This window comes from Cervus canadensis, chromosome 4, assembly GCF_019320065.1.
Source record: "Cervus canadensis isolate Bull #8, Minnesota chromosome 4, ASM1932006v1, whole genome shotgun sequence".
Classification (NCBI taxonomy): domain Eukaryota; kingdom Metazoa; phylum Chordata; class Mammalia; order Artiodactyla; family Cervidae; genus Cervus; species Cervus canadensis.
Genome location: NC_057389.1, coordinates 95,711,292 through 95,728,501, shown reverse-complemented (window position 1 = coordinate 95,728,501; position 17,210 = coordinate 95,711,292). Strand labels below are relative to the sequence as shown.

Genomic DNA, 17,210 nt, shown 5'->3' with positions numbered 1-17,210 from the left:
ATGTAATAAACCTGGAGTGCTTTTTTTTTTTTTTGGAGTGCTTGTTTTGACAACCCACTTCATCCTTGAGGATTGAGGGGGGACCAGGGCAGGCGGGGGTGGGACCCTCGCCAGACCTGGAGGGAAGAGCAAGGATTGAAGCAAGGGGAACCCAGCCAGAGGTCCCCACAGGAATGTTTGAGGACGAGCTGAGAGGCAAGGTGTGAGCCTGTTTGTTCCCCATTTCCCACATGCAGGCAGTGGGTCCTGGGAGGGCGGCGCAGGGACAGAGGTTGCTCCAGGATTCCCTGGGCACCTGTGGGCACTTTTTGTGTCTGTGTTAATCACTCAGGTTGTGAAGGGGTGAGGCTGTGAGTCTGGGTGTTGAGAGGTTAGGACCGTCTCTCTCGGTGTTGGTGGTTTGTGACTGTGTTGAGGGAATAAGGTGTGACAGCTGTCTTTACGTTCCAGGGTGTTTGTAACTGGCAGGGCTTCGGTGTGGAGTGTGGCTGTGTGACCGCATCTTGGGGTGTCCAGTGCCATAAGCGGGTTTCTCTGGGTGTTGCTGTTACTAGGGGTGTGACTGGCTAGATCTTGGGGTATCTAGGGGATTACCACTCCTTATGTCTCAGGCATATGGAGTGTGTACCTGTGGGGCCTGTCTTGGACTGTTAGGGGGCATCTCTGGGTGATTTGGGGTGTTGCTGGGGGGCTCTGTCAGTGTTAGCGGTTGTGTGCACTGCTCAAGGTGCAGGGTGAGACTGTTTGATGGCACTAATGGGTGTGATGGACTTCCCAGGTGGCTCAGTAAAGAATCCACCTCCAATATAGGAGATGGGGGTTCGATCCCTGGGTCTGGAAGATGCCACGGAGAAAGAAATGGCAACCCACTCTGGTATTCTTGCCTGGGAAATCCCATGGACAGAGGAGCCTGGCAGGCTGCAGTCCATGGAGTTGCAAAAGAGTCAGACACAACGTAGTGACTCAGGAACAACAAGGGGTGTGATGGTCCCTTTCACAGGGGCCTGTGTTTCAGGCTGTTGGAGTCTGTGACTATGGGGGTCTGGTGTTGGGGGTGACACTGTCTCAGGGTGACGGTGGCTGATGCCAAGGGTCTGAGGAATGTGGCTGCTGCTGGGCTGGAAACAGGCCATGATGGTGGCGGGGTCTTGGAATGTTAAGGGATACAATTGTGTATGTTTGGGTGTGAGACCGTGTGTGTGTGTGTGTGTCCGTGTGCGTGTGCACACGCGCACATGCCCTTCAGGGATGTGATTCTATTCCTTGGGGCAGGAGGTGAGGATGCAGCTGTGTGCCCACAGCTGTGGCTGTGTGTGACTTGGGACCATGTCCTAAAGCAGGATCTAGGAGACCGCCTACCGGTCACCACACCTCCTGGTCCCCCTGCCCCGCTTCGGCCTCCTCCCTCTCCCTTCCCTTCCTGGGGGATGACTGGCTGTACGCCTGGGCTTTAAGCCCCTGTGTAAATAATGGGCGGATCTCCTAGGCCGGCTGGGCCTGATCCAAGCTGGTCCACCCAAGGCTCTGCCCACCACCACCCACCCAGCATCCAGGAAGGCTCTGGCAGGGCAAGAGGCTGCCGCTGGCCCCACTCAGGGCTCGCTCTCCCACCTCGCAGCCCTGGTGGGGGTAGCGGCGCCCCCCCTAAGCCGCCCCCGCCTGCCCTGGGCGACACTCACATTTTCCAGTGTTTAGATTTTATCCACTTTATTAATGAGGCAGGCAAGAGGCCCACGCCTGGGGGGCGGGGAAGGGGGCTGCTCCCGTCCCACTAGGGGAAGAGGGTCACGGGGCAGGGAGGACAGGCCAACTTCCTGGAGGCCCCCACTTCCTCGGGAGGGGAGCTAAGGTCTGGGAGTGGTCCCGGACCATTGCCAGGAGTGCGGGGCGGGGGGGGGGGGGTGGTCCTTGCCAACCCAAGTCCCCTGAAGGCATACACCCAGTGGAACGGCCCCTGGAGGCTGGAGTGGGCAGCGGGAGGAGGCAGGGAGTGGAGGAGCCGCCCCAGGAGGGAGGGAGGGGGAGGGAGCGGCCTGCCGGAGAGCTCGGCAGCAGGCTGGGGTGCAGCGGCGCAGCGGGGCGGCAGGGGCCAGGTGGAAGGCGATGGGGACCCTGCATCCGAGGCAGCACCGGGTAAGAAGGCTTGGGCCGAGGACCGTCAGTGGGGGAGGCAGGCGTGGAAGGACGGGGCTCCCGCAGCCTGTGCTTCGTGTGTTCTTTGACTCTCAGCCCATCTGTCTGTCCCAGTTGATCTTATCCTCTGTCCAGCCTCTTTTTCCAGAAGACCTAGCAGTTCTGCCCTCTCAGCCCTCACCAGGGGGTATCAAGGAATGGATAGTGATGGGTCAGCCTTGAGGCCTCTGGGGCAGGGGATGGGGAGCCAGCAGGAGGAAACTGGACATCCAGGGGGAGCTCAGGGATGGCAGTGTGGGGCACAGGGCTGAGGCTCTGCCGACAGGCCAGAGGTGCCCAGGGAATGGGTCTGTGGGCACAGAGATGTGGCCTTGAGGACAGAAATAGGGCTATGAGGACAAAGATGGGGATTGAGGGAACAGGGATATGGCCCGGGGGAAAGTGTGGTGTCCATGGTGGGAGAGGTGGGGCTGTAGCATGTAGGGTGGGACCGGAGTAAAGGGGACATGGTGATGGTCAGAGATGGGGCAGTGAGTTCAGGTGGGGCCCTGGGATCAGAAATGGGTTAATGGTTATCAGAGAGAGCTGGGGGCCCAGCTATGTGTGGTGGTGCCAAAATGGAAGGTGGGTGTCAGGTGGGTGGGCAAGGCTCAGAAGTGGGGTTGGAGACAGGTGGATTGAAGCCAGGTGAGCCCTGATGATCAGGGGAGGTGTGCAGTGAGGGCGACTGGGGCCGGGAGAGAGAGATCTGCTGATTAGGGGCAGCTGAGGAGAACTGGATCAGGCATGGGGCAGCCAGAGTGATTTAGAGTTGCCATGGGTAAGAGAACTCTATGAAGTCAAATGGGTCGGGATGATGTGGGAGGGGAAAACCAGCTGGTCCCAGGCCAACGGCGGGACTTCACCTTCCCCTCCTCTCCTCTTCCCAGCCCCACCCGCAGCACCTGACATGAGCCCCTGCGGGCCCCTCAACCTGAGCCTGGCGGGCGAGGCGACCACGTGCACGGCACCGGGGTCCCCCAACACGTCCGCCGGACCACCGTTGGGCCTGGCGGGCGCATCGCCCGCGCTGCCCATCTTCTCCATGACGCTGGGCGCTGTGTCCAACGTGCTGGCCCTGGGGCTTCTGGCGCAGGCCGCGGGCCGTCTGCGGCGCCGCCGCTCAGCAGCCACCTTCCTGCTGTTCGTCGCCAGCCTGCTGGCCACCGACCTGGCGGGCCACGTGATCCCGGGGGCGCTGGTGCTGCGCCTGTACGCGGCGGGGCGCGCGCCTGCCGGCGGCGCCTGCCACTTCCTGGGCGGCTGCATGGTCTTCTTCGGCCTGTGCCCGCTGCTGCTGGGCTGCGGCATGGCCGTGGAGCGCTGCGTGGGCGTCACGCGGCCGCTGTTGCACGCAGCCCGCGTCTCGGTGGCCCGTGCGCGTCTGGCTCTGGCAGCGCTGGCCGCCGTGGCCTTGGCCGTGGCGCTGCTGCCGCTGGCGCGCGTAGGCCGCTATGAGCTGCAGTACCCGGGCACGTGGTGCTTCATCGGGCTGGGCCCGGCGGGAGGCTGGCGCCAGGCGCTGCTCGCCGGCCTCTTCGCCGGCCTCGGCTTGGCTTCCTTGCTCGCCACGCTCCTGTGCAACACGCTCAGCGGCCTGGCCCTGCTGCGCGCCCGCTGGCGGCGCCGCCGCTCTCGACAGCACTTCCCAGCGGGAGGAGGCCCCGACAGCCGTCGTCACTGGGGAGGGCGCGGACCCCGCTCGGCCTCCGCTTCGTCCGCCTCGTCCGTCGCTTCGGCCTCCGCCGCCCCGGGCGGCTCTCCGGGCCGTGGTTCCTCGCGCAGAGCCCGCGCCCACGACGTGGAGATGGTGGGCCAGCTCGCAGGCATCATGGTGGTGTCGTGTATCTGCTGGAGTCCCCTGCTGGTGAGGGGCGCACAGGTCCACTCCAACCCTGCTCGTTCCCACGCCCTCCGTGACCCCTCCCACCCTTTCCATCCTGAGTCCTTTCTCCCTGGCTCAGCCAGGGCTCTGCCCTCTTGAGGCCCCCCACCTGCCAGAGTCCAGCCTTTGCTCTCTCCCTCTGACATCCCACTCTTTATAGGCCCCTTGTCTTACTCCTTCTGGGGTCTGTATAGTTCACCGAATCCGTTCCAACCCCACCCTCCCAAGTGCCTTCACTCCCTAGCTCCCTTCTAGCATCACCACCCCTTTTCTTTTTTTCCCTATAATTTTATTTTTGGCTGTGCTGGGTGTTAGTTGCTTCTCGGGCCTTTTCTCTCCTTGTGGTGCGCGGGCTTCTCTTTTGCTCAGTGTCTTACTGCCTAGTACGGGCTCTAGGATGTATGGGCTTCAGTACTAGAGGCATGTGGGCTCAATAACTGCAGCTTCCAGGCTCCAGACCACAGGCTCAGCAGTTGTGCTCTGGCTTAGCCTCCCAGCTGGCATATGGGAAATTTTTCCAGACGAGGGATCGAACCCGCGTCTCCTGCATTGGCAAGCAGATTCTTTACCACTGAGCCACCAGGGAAACCTCTTCTTCCATCCTCTGTCCTTTAGCATATCTGGGACTTCTTTCTCGCCTGAGAGCACACCCAATGAAGCCTTTGCTTCTGCCGTGCTCTGTGAGGCCCCGCTTTCCACCCCCTCTCCACAGCTCCTTCCCAATTAGACTCCCACTTACTTTTACCTTGCGTTCCTTCTCACAGGCCCCTTACTTCCCCGGCACGCTCCCACACATCCCAGCCCTACCCTTCCCCAGACTCCTTTTCTTACACCGCTCCACGGCTCACACCACCTTTTCCCGCAGGTGGTGGTGGTGCTGGCCGTCGCAGGCTGGGGCTCCAGCTCCCTGCAGCAGCCGCTGTTTTTGGCCGTGCGCCTCGCCTCGTGGAACCAGATTCTGGACCCCTGGGTGTACATCTTGCTGCGCCAGGCAGTGCTTCGCCAACTGCTTCGCCTGCTGCCTTCAAGGGCAGGCGCCAAGGGCAGCCATGCGGGGCTGGGCCTAACCAGGAGCACTTGGGAGGCCAGCTCGCTGCGCAGTTCTCGGCACAGTGGCCTCAGCTCCTTTTAGGCACGCCTGGCGTCTAAGCCAGACCACTCCGGACCGGCCTCAGGTCCGCATCGCAGAGCCTTCGGGGAATGAAAGGTTTTTGCCGACAAGCCCAGGGCGGTGGGTCCCGTCCGGGTTGCAGCACCCTAGTGGCCAAGCGGAGGCGGCACAGGCGCTGTGTGCACCTCCGCGGCGTGCAGTTCTTGAACTTGCCACGCGGGGGCGTAGAGACGCAGAGGGGGAATTGCGGGAGCATGCGCAAGACTCCAGGGTCACAGTCCGGGGGCGGGGGCTCCGCTGGGAGCAGAGCAAGAGGGTTTGGGGGCGCTAGTCGCCCCTGCCGCCATCAGGAATGACTCCCACAACCATTCGCTCATTGTGGCCCTGACCGCCCCCAACACAACCCCAAGTCCCTACCCACAAGCCACGCCCCATTACGGGCCTCTGATTCCTCTACACAGCTCCCATGGCAGCCCACCTAGGCTCTCCACCAGTCACAGGCCTGAGTCTCCACCACCCCTTGGCCCCTCCTCATATGATCCCCCACCATAATCCAGGGCATCTCCCCATCGCTCCCTACGCCGCCAGTCACCCATTGCTTCCCTTCCCAACTCTTCCCACCTCCAAGCACTCCTCCCAGCCCCCATCATCACTGTGCACAAAAAGAAACGAAGGATGCATGGGCAGGGCAAACCCCAAAGGCCTTTTTAAAAACTACTAACAGCTCGGTGACGGCAGGGGCGGGGGAGGGGGCTAGCAGCCCCCGGCCACAAAGTCGAAGTCCCGGAAGGCCGCCTGTTCTGTGGCCGTGAGGGGCCGTGCGTCGCGGGGTGGGCTCAGCGTGGGGGCCTCCCCTGTGAATTCCTCGTCGAAGTTGCTGACATCAGTGCGGTCGGCCAGCGTGGGTACAAAAGGCGGCGGAAGGCGCCGGGCCAGCAGGGCATCCCAGCCCAGGGTCTGCAGGGCAAGGAGGGGAGAGGTCACAAGGGGAGGTTCGGGGCAGACCGCAGGAAGGTCTGCTCCTTGCGACCTGTCTGAGTCTGGTTCTTTGAGAATCAACATAGAGTCACACGACAGAGGTGGGGGGCGGCATGCTGGGGGCTCAGGAAGGATTACGGTACGAGTGTATGGCGCGGGGAGGGGCGGCTGGGCTCATACACAGCAATGCTCCCCAACAGGCCAGCCTGCACTTAACTTGGGTGGGTGTAGGAAGGTCAGTGGGGGTAAATGGGAGGAAGCAAAGGCAGGTGGGTGTTGAGGGGAGGTAACAACGTTGGAAGTGAAGCCACTAGGTCTTGGACATGAGGGAATGGGTCCTGGGGGTGGGAGACTTCACCCTGAAGAAAGGCTGTTTTTTCACATCCTCAGCATCCCTCTCGCTGGATCCCAGCCTCCGCTCTGGATTCCGCCGCAGCAGCTGGGTGGAGGGAGTTCCGTGTCAGCGTTCCCCTTCCCAGCCCCAGGGTCACTTCCCCTGGCTCACCCCAAGTTGGGCAGGGGTCCTTACCCTGCGCATGATGCCAATGGCTTCAGCTGACAGGAAGCGGGGGTAGCGAACCTCATCGTTGACGATGCTGTCAAATACCTCCTCCTCGTCGTCCCCTGGGAATGGGGACTGGGACAAGGAGAGCGTGGGTGAATTAGGCCCCTCTGACCACACCGCACCTGGTTCCATCCACCCAGGGCTCCAGCTGTACTCTGACACGGCTAGCTTGGGAGGGGAAGGCCCCCAATTTACAGATGCAGAAACTGAGGCCAAGGAGGCAGAGCTACCTGTCCTCAATCAGACAGTACATAGTGGAGGGTGACTCTGACACCCTCCCGCTGCTGGCTACCCTACTGGATCAGCAGCAAAGAACCCGCCTGCCAATATAGGAGACACAGGTTCGATCTCCGGGTCAGGAAGATTCCCTGGAGAAGGAAATGGCAGCCCACTCTAGTGTTCTTGCCTGGAAAATCCCACGGGCAGAGGAGCTTGGCAGGCTACAGTCCATGGTGTCACAGAGTTGGGCATGACTTAGTGATTAAACAACCCTCCCACCTCACCAGCACACATGTAAGTTACCAGGGACAGGCAGGGTGGAGACACCTGGGATCTCACCTCACCAACCAGCATCTCATAGAGCAACACGCCCAGTCCCCACCAGTCCACTGCCCGAGTGTACGATGTGTCCGTCAGCACCTCGGGCGCCAAGAACTCTGGGGTCCCGCAGAAAGTGCTGGTCCGGTCCCCATAGCCCATCCCTGGGTGGGTGGGGGGGCAGGAAGGCCACATGAGGTTATGGGGGAGGTCACAGCTCTAGCCCAGCCCAGCATGGGGTGGCCTAGACAGCCAGCCCTAGGAACCTGGTAGGGGTAACCCAGGTGGGGCTGGGGGACTCCATTCCCTCCCCTCTCTGTCTGAACCCCAGAGGTCAGCCCCTCAGATCCGAATCCCCACCCCCTCACCCTCCTTGCAGAGGCCAAAGTCTGCAATCTTGACATAGCCCTCGGTGTCCAGAAGCAAATTGTCCAATTTCAGGTCCCTGTGAGAGGGGCGGAAGAATGTAAGGAGGGATGAGTGGGGACGTGGGTTCTGCCTGAAGCCTGAGGGCCCCCCAGTGGGCAGAGCGGGTATGTGCATGTATGCACAAGCCCACAGGCGTGAACGCACACGCGCGCACGCACACACATGCACACACACCTGTAGACAATCTTGTGTTCATGGAGAAACTGCAGCCCCAGCACCACACAGGCCGAATAAAAGCTGCAGAGAGAGGCTGGTATGAGGGACCGGGTCTCCAGACAAGGAGGAGGGTCACAGAAGGCTCCCACATCGTCAAAAGCCCCCCACAGTTGCCCATAACTCCAGGAGGTGTGGGGAGGCAGGGTGCCACGCTCACACAGCACGGGGCTCCGAGAACACATCACTGTGGATGTGCAGCATCAGGTCCCCGCCGGCTGAGTACTCCATCACGAAGCACACATGCTCTGGTGTCTGGAAACAGCCAAAGAGGTTCACCAGGAAGGGGTGTCCCGCGTTGGTCACAGCTGCCAAGATCCGTTTCTCACACATCAGGCTGGGCGGGGGGGGGGGGGGGGGGGGGGGGGTCAGAGAAGGCAGCAGCTCACCACCCCTGACTCCCGTTGTTCCCTAGAGTCCTCAATCATCAGATGTTTGCTCAAGGGCCTTGAATGGCTGTGCACACTTGGGCAAGTTGCTTAATGCTTCTGAACCTGCTGAAGAGGCACCCAGAATCCATCCATTGTCCTAGTAACAGTCCCCTGACTTCCTTTTGGGAAACTGCCAGGGGAACTGTTACTTCCCTTCAGAGCACCCCATCTCCCAGGCCAGGAATTGGTTCATGAATGGGCAAGCCAAGCCAATGGATTCAAACTCAAGATTTCTGCTGGAATGAATAAGGGAGAAGGGCCAAAGCTGGCAGATGAATCTTAAAGTGCTAAAGTTAAAAAAAAAAAAAAAAGTAAAAAAAAGTGCTAAAGTAGGAGTTATCTCTAACCCTATGAGGCAAGTACAAGCAAAGCCCACACAGATAAAAGCAGAAGTGAGAGACGTCAACTGAGCACCTGGATACAGCCATGCCTGAAGGCAGTCCACCCCTGGACTTTTCCGATCCAGAGCAATAAATTCCTCTATTTGCTTAAGCCTGTCTAAGCTGAATTCCTGGTTAATAAAAAGATGTCAAGAAGACTGGGTCTATCTCAGTGCCTCTACTGGGCATTTACAGGGTGCAAGGCACTCTGCAGAATTATCTAGAGGCATACTCCCATTCAATCCATCCAGCAACCCTGCAAGAAAGGAATTATTACTCCCCTTTTACAGATAGGGAGGCTGAGGTTCAGAGGGTAAAGTGACCACTCTAAGGTTTCTATGCACATCTGTAGCAGAGGCAGGATTTGAACTCAGGGTCCTGACCCCAAAGCAGAGGCAGTACTGGCGGTCCATTAATAGCACAGGCTTCAGAACCTGAGTCCCTAAGTTCAAATCCCAGACCTGCTGCTTACTGGCTATGGGACCCTGGGCAATTTGCTCAATCTCTCTCTTCCATCAGCAGAACTGGGACTATAACAGGGTTGACCTCTTAGAGCTGTTGTGAGGAACGAGTTACTGAATGTAAAGGACATGACCGGTGCTTGCTAAGAGTCATTAAATACTGGCGGTTCAGTAGGTAAAAGAATATGCCTGCAATGCAAGAGACTACCTGTGATGCAGGAGACCTGGGTTTGATCCCTGGGTCGGGAAGATTCCCTGGAGAAGGAAATGGCAACCCACTCCAGTATTCTTGCCTGGGAAATCCCATGGACAGAGGAGCCTTCTGGGCTACACGGGGTCGCAAAAGAGTCAGACACGACTTAGCAACTCAACGACAACTAGCTTAGCAAGTAGGAATGATTGTTATGAATCATTCTCACAGCAACTCCCAGGAGGGAGTGCTCCATCTCCCACTTCCCAGAAGAGAAGACTGAAGCTCTCAGAGGGCATGAGCAGGCTCCCCACCTCTCCACCTCGTCTCGGGCCACAATGTCCCCTTTCTTCAAAGCCTTGATGGCGAACAGCTCCCCGCTGGGCCGGAATTCGGAGAGCAGCACCTGAAACCACAGTGGTCACAGGGGTGGCCTTAGTGGCCAGTCCAAGGACCTGGGGGTCTGGACCCCCCAGCCCCTCTACTCCTTACCCCCCATACCTCACCTTCCCAAAGTGACCCCGGCCCAGCACTGCCAGGAACTTGAAATCCTCGAGGGTCAGGGGTGACTTCCTCAGAGGGCTGCAGAAAGACGGGACTGGTGGGAAGGAAGGGACAGCGGGCAGGGGTGGCGGCGGGGGCCAGGGGAGGGGTGTCACCTGCACAGGGTGGGGCCTGGGGTCCCCTGGGTCTCCGAAGGCAGCTCGGGAGTGGTAGTAGTCGCCTGGGCAGGAGAACTCTGTGACAGAGAGAGGAGGTCAGAGTACAGTAACTCATAACCACAATGGATACGCCCCATCTCCAATCTGACCTCTCCTCTCAGTACAGTCAAAGCTGTGGTTCTCCCAAGAGTCAAGTACAGGTGTGAGAGCTGGACCATAGAGAAGGCTGAGCGCCGAAGAACTGAAGCCTTTGAACTGTGGTGCTAGAAAAGACTCGACAGTCCCTTGGACAGCAAGGAGATCAAACCAGTCAGTCCTAAAGGAAATCAACTCTGCACAGTCATGGGGAGGACTGCTGCTGAAGCTCCAATGCTTCCAACCTATTGCCTTTATTGGTAATAGCCTTATGGAACAACCTAATTCTTTACATCATATGCATATATAATGAAGAATCAAAATTAAAAATTTTAAGTGGGTGAAAATTTACCTACTGGTCCATCATTCCCCACTATAGACATAGTTTTAAAAGTTCAACCAGTGCAAACAGGTATACAGTAGGAAATACAGTTTTTCCTGCCCCAGCTGCTCTCCCCAGAGCCAGCTGCTGTTAATAATATCATGGGTACCTTTCTAGATGTATTTTATAACCATTCAAGCATTTTTCGGTGCATGTGTGTGAATGGCCATCACAGATTTCCAGGAGTGGAACATCTACGTCAAGATAATACCCATGTTTAACTCAACCAGCTTGCCCTCCCGAGGAGATGTAGTGATTCACATGCCTCCCATTGACCGCCTGTTTTCCTGCATCTTCTCCAGCATTTAGTGTTATTCAACTTTTGGATTTTTTTTTTTTTTTGCCAAATTCATCTATTTAATGAGGTATCTCATTTAACACCATGAAGCATATATTATTATTGCTGCCACTTTTTAGAAAATGAGGTATAAAATGCATTCAGTGGGGTAGGTAGACATATGTGTCTACCCAGATGCCTGTGAACTAGACCAGGGGTTGGTAAATTCCGTGTTTTGTACAGTCTGTGAGCTAAGAATCATTTTTATGTTTTTAAAGGGTTGAGGAGAAAAATCAAAAGAAAAATAGTTCATGATTCTTGAAAGGGATATGAGGCTTCCCCAGTGCACAGCCACACCCCTTCTTGCCTCTATCACGTGTTGCTGCTTTCTGAGAGTAGTATTGACAAGTCGTCACTATGACCCGTCTGACCCACAAAGCTGAAGATACTAACGATATGGTCCTTCCCAGAAAAACTGTACTGCCCTCTGACCTAGATCAAGCTTCAGAACATTTTCATCATGCTGGCAGGCTCTCCTGAGTCCACCCTCCTGTCAATAAAATGCCCAGAGGAAACCACTAACTTGACTCCTGTCATCAACGTGAGTTTTAAACTTGATCGTTTTACAGAGTGGTGTACTAAGCACCAAGAGGCGAAGCGGCTTGGCGGGGGTCACACAGATAGAAGGCAACAGGGCAGGAGTGGGACCCAGGTGGCCTGGCTCCCGAGCTCATGATTTTATCTGGGATAGAAAATGAGACCCTAGCTCTGGCAGAGATGTGCTGTGTGACCAAGGAAGCTCCTGGTGAGAGCTTGGAGCTTGGAGCTTGAGCTGGGCCAGGGGGGCTGCTCACCAGACTGGATGGGCTGGAAGGAGGACCCAGAGGGCTCTTCTGCGGTGGGCTGTCTGTCTCAGCCCCAAGGTTCAGCTTCTCCACAGGTATGTCACTGCAGCACAAGGAAGAAGGGCGCATCTAAGACCCGGCATCAGGGCAAGCAGCAGGGGCAGCCGGCCTCCCAGGGCCCTGCCCCCCACTTACCCTGCGGAGCGAGCCTCGGGTCCTGGTGAAGCCCCCGGGCTGAAGGTACCAGTGGCTGTAGCGTTGGGGATGAGCCTGCGGAGCAGCCGTACCCAGGTGGCGACGTCGATGTTCATCTGCCGAGCACGCTGAAATGCCTTCCCTGGGGAGGGTTGTGGAGGGGGGGACATTAGCCTCCGTGACACGCCCGGCACCCCTGGTCTCTGCGCTGCCCTGGTTCATCCCCTCACCTTGCTGCTTGGAGAAGATCTTCTTCTGTCGTCTTAGCCGGGGGATCCTCTCAATGACAGGGTTGCGGAAGGTGACCTGAGGGGAGGGGCTGGCGTGAGGACCCTGGCCCGCCTCTAGCATCTCGCTGGGGGCAGCCTCAGGGTCATAGGCGTGCACACCCGTACGTTTCCGGGGTTCCGGTCACTGTGGAATCGCATCCAACCACAGAGTACCATGCAGCGTATTAAGGGGTCACAAAGCCAATCCATCCTTTGACAGGATTACCTCTTGAAAGCCACCCTGGAAAAGCAAGAAGCAGGCAAGCAGGCCCTCTTCTAGGGGTGGGGAGCAGCTCTGATCCAACAAGACCTACGGATGACTCTAGCAAATGGGAACTACCCTTCCTCTAGCATCCTGCCTCCCCACCTGTGCTCACAGACCAGCATCACCTGGGAACCTGCTGGAAATGGAGACTCTCAGCACCTCCACCCACCCTGGACCCACTGAATCAGAAACCCTGGGGGTGGAGCCCAGCAGTGTGTGTTCTATCAAGCCTTCCAGGTGATGATGCTGGTGTCCACTCATGTGGGGAAACCACTGGTCTCGTGTAATTCTCCCAACTGCACCGCATCTTCTGGAAGGTGCTGAAGTCACAGAACCGTGTGACTTTCTGGGTGTCCGATCTGGTCACCTCTAGCCACGTGTGGCTACTGAAATGAAGTAAAATGTAAGCTGACGGAAAATGTCAGTCCCACATTCACAGTAGCCAGACTTCAAGTGGTTAGTGGCTACTAGATAGGAGGACACAGACACAGAACAATTCCATCTACGACAGAACTCAACTATTGTAGGCTCATCGACAACAGAACTGCAGAAGGTTCTATAGGATGGTGCTTTGGGGAGAACAAAATAGAATGTTATAAGTATACCTTTGGGGGCTTCCCTGGTGGTAAAGAGTCCGCCTGCCAATGCAGGAGGCACAGGTTCAATTGCTGATCCAGGCAGACCCCACATGCCGCCGAGCAGCTAAGCCCGTGAGTCACAACTACTGAGCCTGTGCTCTATCACTAGAGAAGCCACGGCAATGAGAAGCCCGCCCGCCACAACTAGAGAAAAGCCCGAGCAGCAACAAAGACACAGCCAAGACAAAAATAAAAATAAGTAACATTTTTTTTTAAAGAAACTACAATCTTTCTTAAAAAAAATAATAAGTAAATCTTAAAGACAAGCAGGACTGCCTCAGAATTCTTACCCCTGGCCACCCACCACTATTGTCCACTTGGGTTTTGGACAATCTTCCTAACAGAAGAATAATTTCAAGCCCCTGCCATCTGAAGTCAGCTCTTCTCTGTTCCTTTCATTCTGTGGTCCTGGATTATGAGACCATGTAAGAATTTTCACCCAGATAGTAAGATAGCCCTTGACTATTTCAAGAATTTTTCTAGATAGTTTTAGGAATTAGTGAATTAGTTAGAAATTAGTGATAAGTGACTAATGTTTTGAAATTTTGGAAGCATTTTCTAGTGAAAACTTATCGAGTAATATAGATTTTTGGTCTCTATAGGCTTCCCTGGTAGCTCAGCTGGTAAAGAATCCACCTGCAATGCGAGAGACCTTGGTTCGACTCCTGGGTTGGAAAGATCCACTGCAGAAGGGATAGGCTACCCATTCCAGTATTCTGGCCTGGAGAATTCCATGGACTGTATAGTCCATGGGGTCACAGAGAGTCAGACACAAGTGAACGACTTTCACAGCCAAGGAAAAGCTTCTTTCAGGTTAATCTTTAAACTCACTTGAACCCAATGACTCTCTCGATACTTACCCCATTCCTGAAAACAGAGTTAATTATACAGCTGGTATTTTTTTTTTAATATTGTGCACTGGGAATTTTTTATACTAGGGTTTCCCAGGTTGAGCTAGTGGTAAAGAACCTGTCTGCCAATGTTGGAGATATAAGAGATGCAGGTTTGACCCCTGGGTCAGGAAGATTCTCTGGAGGGCATGGCAACACACTGCAGTATTCTTGCCTGGAGAATCCCATGGACAGAGGAGCCTGGTGGGCTAGAGTCCATAGCATCGCAAAGAGTAGGAAATGACTGAAGCGACTTTGCACGCATACACTGGGAATTCTGTTTCTTTTTCACATTTCTGATCTTTTTCACATGGTCTGATCTTTCTGCAAAGAAAACTAGTATTTAAAAATCTAAGCAAGTGGTGGGGACTTCCCTGGTAGTCCAGTGGATAAGACTCCACACTCTCAATGCATGGGGCCCAGGTTCAATCCCTGGTCAGGAAACAAAGATCCCACATATGGCAATCAAGTCTACAAACTGCAACGACTGAACCCAAGCACTCTAGAGCCCAGGCACCACAACTAGAGAAGCCCAAGAGCCGCAATGAAGACCCAGCACAGCCAAAATAAGTAATAAATTAAAAAAAAAAAAAAAGAATTTGCCCCTAGGGTTAAGGACATGGGGAGATATATCTATACATAAATACATACATATATGTACACACACACACACACACATATGAAATGCAAGTGTTAGTCACTCAGTTGTGTCCGACTCTTTGTGACCCCATGGACTGTACAACCCACAAGGCTCCTCTGCCCATAGAACTCTCCAAGCAAGAATACTGGAGTGGGTTGCCATTTTTTTCTCCAGAGGATCTTCCCAACCCAGGGATTGAATCCAGGTCTCCTGCATTGCAGGCGGATTCTTTACCATCTGAGCTACCAGGGAAGCAATTCATATACGCGCGTGCGTGCGTGTGTGTGTGTGTGTGTGTGTGTTTGTGTATTGGATTGGCCAAAAAGTTTTTTTTTTCTATAAGATCTTATGAGAAAACCCAAATGAACTTCCTGTTCAGCCCAATACATAAAACAGTGTACATGAGTATTTTAGGGGCAAATTTAAAGAATTTCTGAGAATAATTCTGGTTAAATGACGGGGCCGATGACTTTCTTTCTCTGTGTCTCAGTTTCCTCCTCTGTCAGACGTAACTAATCACGGTCCCTCTTGCACGGGTTCTTGTGAGGATTTATACATCAGTGCCAGCACTGCACTTAGGACAGGGCATGGCCATACGACAAGGGGTCAGCTAGGAATGTCATTTAGACTAAGGGCTCTCAATCAGGGGCCGCTGGCCCGGTCTGGAGGCATTTTTAGTTGTCACAACTTGTGCGGGGCTGCTACCAGCATCTCATCCCATGGGTGGGGACGGAGGATGTGACTCAGCACCCTGCAGCACACAGAGCAGTCCTGCAACCAAGAACGATCCAGCCCAAATGTCCATTGCGCCAAGGGTGGGGCGTGGGCTCCCCTCATGAGGACCCTCACCCTGACGGCACTGGGGAAGGAATCTCTCTGCTCAACTGTGGCTCTCGTAGCAATCCCCATGATACGTTGCTTGGTTTTCCTTTTTTGGCTTGACAACATTTTGCTGTTTCTTCTTTTTTTTAATATCTTGTTTCAGAACGAAACCAATCCCAAGTTTAGTCACGCATCATGGGACTAATTATATGTACTTTCCCATCAAGGTTCAGAGACTAAGGGGAAAACACATCTTCCCCTTCCGGAAAACCAGGAGAAAGAGACACAAAAAGCATTTTTTCTGGGCTTTCCTGGTGGCTTGGCAGTGAAGAATCCGCCTGCCAGGGCAGGAGACACGGGTTCGATCCCTGGTCCGGGAAGATTCCACATGCCGCAGGGCAACTAAGCCCGTGTTCCACAACTGCTAGGCCTGCGCTCTGGAGCCCGGGAGCTATAACTATTGAGCCCATGTCCTGCAATTACTGAAGCCCATGCACCCTAGAGCCCATGTTCCACAACAAGAAAAGCCAGTGCAATTAGAAATCCACATGTGCCGCAGCTTGAGAGTATCCCGAGCGGCAACGAAGACCCAGCACAGCCCAAAAAAAAAGCATTTTCTCAGGGTGGGGGTCAGGCCGTACCTCAGCCACCAGGCAGCCCTGAGGTTCCATGTCCAGCTGCACCTCATGCCTCTCGTTGTCCAAGAAATCCTCCAACTTCAGGAATTTGAGGGCACACAGGCCCCGCTGGTCCCGCCAGAACACAGCCAGCTCCAGTTCCCGTGCCTGAGGGAAGAAGAGGGCTGTCACCTGGGGTGCCTGAGGCCCCAGGCCCCGCCTTCTCCCAGCCCTCTCACTCCCCAGCCTAACTCACCCTCTCCAGTTCCAGGGTAAAGCTCTGGTCCCAGGCGCTGGGGCCACATGGCTTCCAGGATGTCTGTCCCACCACTGTGTTATCCAGCTTGAGCACAGTGCTCACCTCATCTGGAACAGGGGTGAGGGGAGGGTGTCAGGAGAGTCTGGGGAGGAGGGTAATCTCTTATATCTTATTAATAAGGAAATCCTCTCTTCCCCTATAATATTCTGCTATGCTATCTGACCAAGCTCTACAGTCCTGCCTTTCACATTAAGCCCTTCAATCCATCTCCAGTTGATTTTGGTGTGTGGTGTGAGGCAGGGATCCAAATTCACTTTTATTCTACATATAAATTCCAACAATATATTCCTAAGTATTCACTCTAAAAAAATGCCAGCAAGTATACATTGGGAGATGCATAAATATAATGCCTACGTAACAGCTCTAAACTAGAAACATTTGTCTATGAATTAACATATAAATGGTAATATAGGGTTATTAGCTAAACCATGAAATCTCTTATAGTCAACTATTTTTTACCTAAAAAAAAAAAAAGACAGCAATTTGATATGGCTCAGTCTAAGACAATTAAACCGGGCTAAAAATGAATGAAGTATAATTTCATGCAACAGTATGAATAAGTCTCCCACACAATGTTGAATAAAAGCAGCCGTTACCATGGAATACATTCTGTACGATTCCACATATGTGCAGTTCAAACACAGGCAAATTAAACTGCATTGCTTTGAGATGGTACATGGGTGCTAAAACTACAAAGAAAAGCGAGGAAATGATAACGGTAAGAGTGAGGAGAGTAGCTACCTCTAGGACAGAGGAAGGGGCTGGAATTGAGGAGGGGGCATGAGAGGACTTCCAGAGAATTCTATTTCTTGACCTGGGTGGTGGTAACACAGGCGGTTACTCTATTGTTATTCTTCTTTTGTTCATACTTTTACATGTGTGCATTCGTTTCTTTTCACATT

The 17,210-nt window shown here is 54.7% G+C and overlaps 2 protein-coding genes across 4 annotated transcripts in view; one reads left to right on the top strand and one right to left on the bottom strand.

Annotated features, from left to right (window-relative positions):
- Positions 1–836: 836 nt before the first annotated feature.
- On the top strand, positions 837–5,263 carry PTGER1 (prostaglandin E receptor 1). Of its 2 annotated transcripts, XM_043466934.1 has the most exons (3): positions 837–2,133; positions 3,063–4,039; positions 4,923–5,263. In XM_043466934.1, the coding sequence occupies exons 2-3, from the start codon at positions 3,083–3,085 to the stop codon at positions 5,187–5,189; spliced, it is 1,224 nt and encodes a 407-aa protein (XP_043322869.1). In that variant the 5' UTR covers positions 837–2,133; positions 3,063–3,082; the 3' UTR covers positions 5,190–5,263. The 2 variants fall into 2 exon arrangements, with proteins under 2 accessions (XP_043322869.1, XP_043322868.1); XM_043466933.1 differs by lacking the exon at positions 837–2,133 and having other exon boundaries at positions 2,793–4,039.
- Positions 5,264–5,844: 581 nt separating this feature from the next.
- PKN1 (protein kinase N1) overlaps positions 5,845–17,210 on the bottom strand; it is a 28,494-nt gene continuing 17,128 nt past the window's right edge. For both annotated transcript variants that reach the window (XM_043466931.1, XM_043466930.1), the window contains exons 8-22: positions 16,246–16,355; positions 16,014–16,157; positions 12,079–12,154; positions 11,849–11,990; positions 11,663–11,756; positions 10,012–10,091; positions 9,859–9,934; positions 9,667–9,758; positions 8,051–8,227; positions 7,852–7,914; positions 7,617–7,693; positions 7,270–7,412; positions 6,676–6,783; positions 6,505–6,585; positions 5,845–6,125 (exon numbers count right to left, since the gene is read on the bottom strand). In XM_043466931.1, coding sequence (XP_043322866.1) covers positions 5,922–6,125; positions 6,505–6,585; positions 6,676–6,783; positions 7,270–7,412; positions 7,617–7,693; positions 7,852–7,914; positions 8,051–8,227; positions 9,667–9,758; positions 9,859–9,934; positions 10,012–10,091; positions 11,663–11,756; positions 11,849–11,990; positions 12,079–12,154; positions 16,014–16,157; positions 16,246–16,355 — 1,667 coding nt within the window. In that variant the 3' untranslated portion in view covers positions 5,845–5,921. The remainder of the gene's footprint in view (positions 6,126–6,504; positions 6,586–6,675; positions 6,784–7,269; positions 7,413–7,616; positions 7,694–7,851; positions 7,915–8,050; positions 8,228–9,666; positions 9,759–9,858; positions 9,935–10,011; positions 10,092–11,662; positions 11,757–11,848; positions 11,991–12,078; positions 12,155–16,013; positions 16,158–16,245; positions 16,356–17,210) is intronic.

Coding starts and splice junctions, on each gene's coding strand:
- PTGER1 (XM_043466933.1), top strand. CDS start 2,987: ATGATGTGGGAGGGGAAAACCAGCTGGTCCCAGGCCAACGGCGGGACT. Junction 4,040..4,922: donor TCTGCTGGAGTCCCCTGCTG/GTGAGGGGCGCA, acceptor CTTTTCCCGCAG/GTGGTGGTGGTGCTGGCCGT.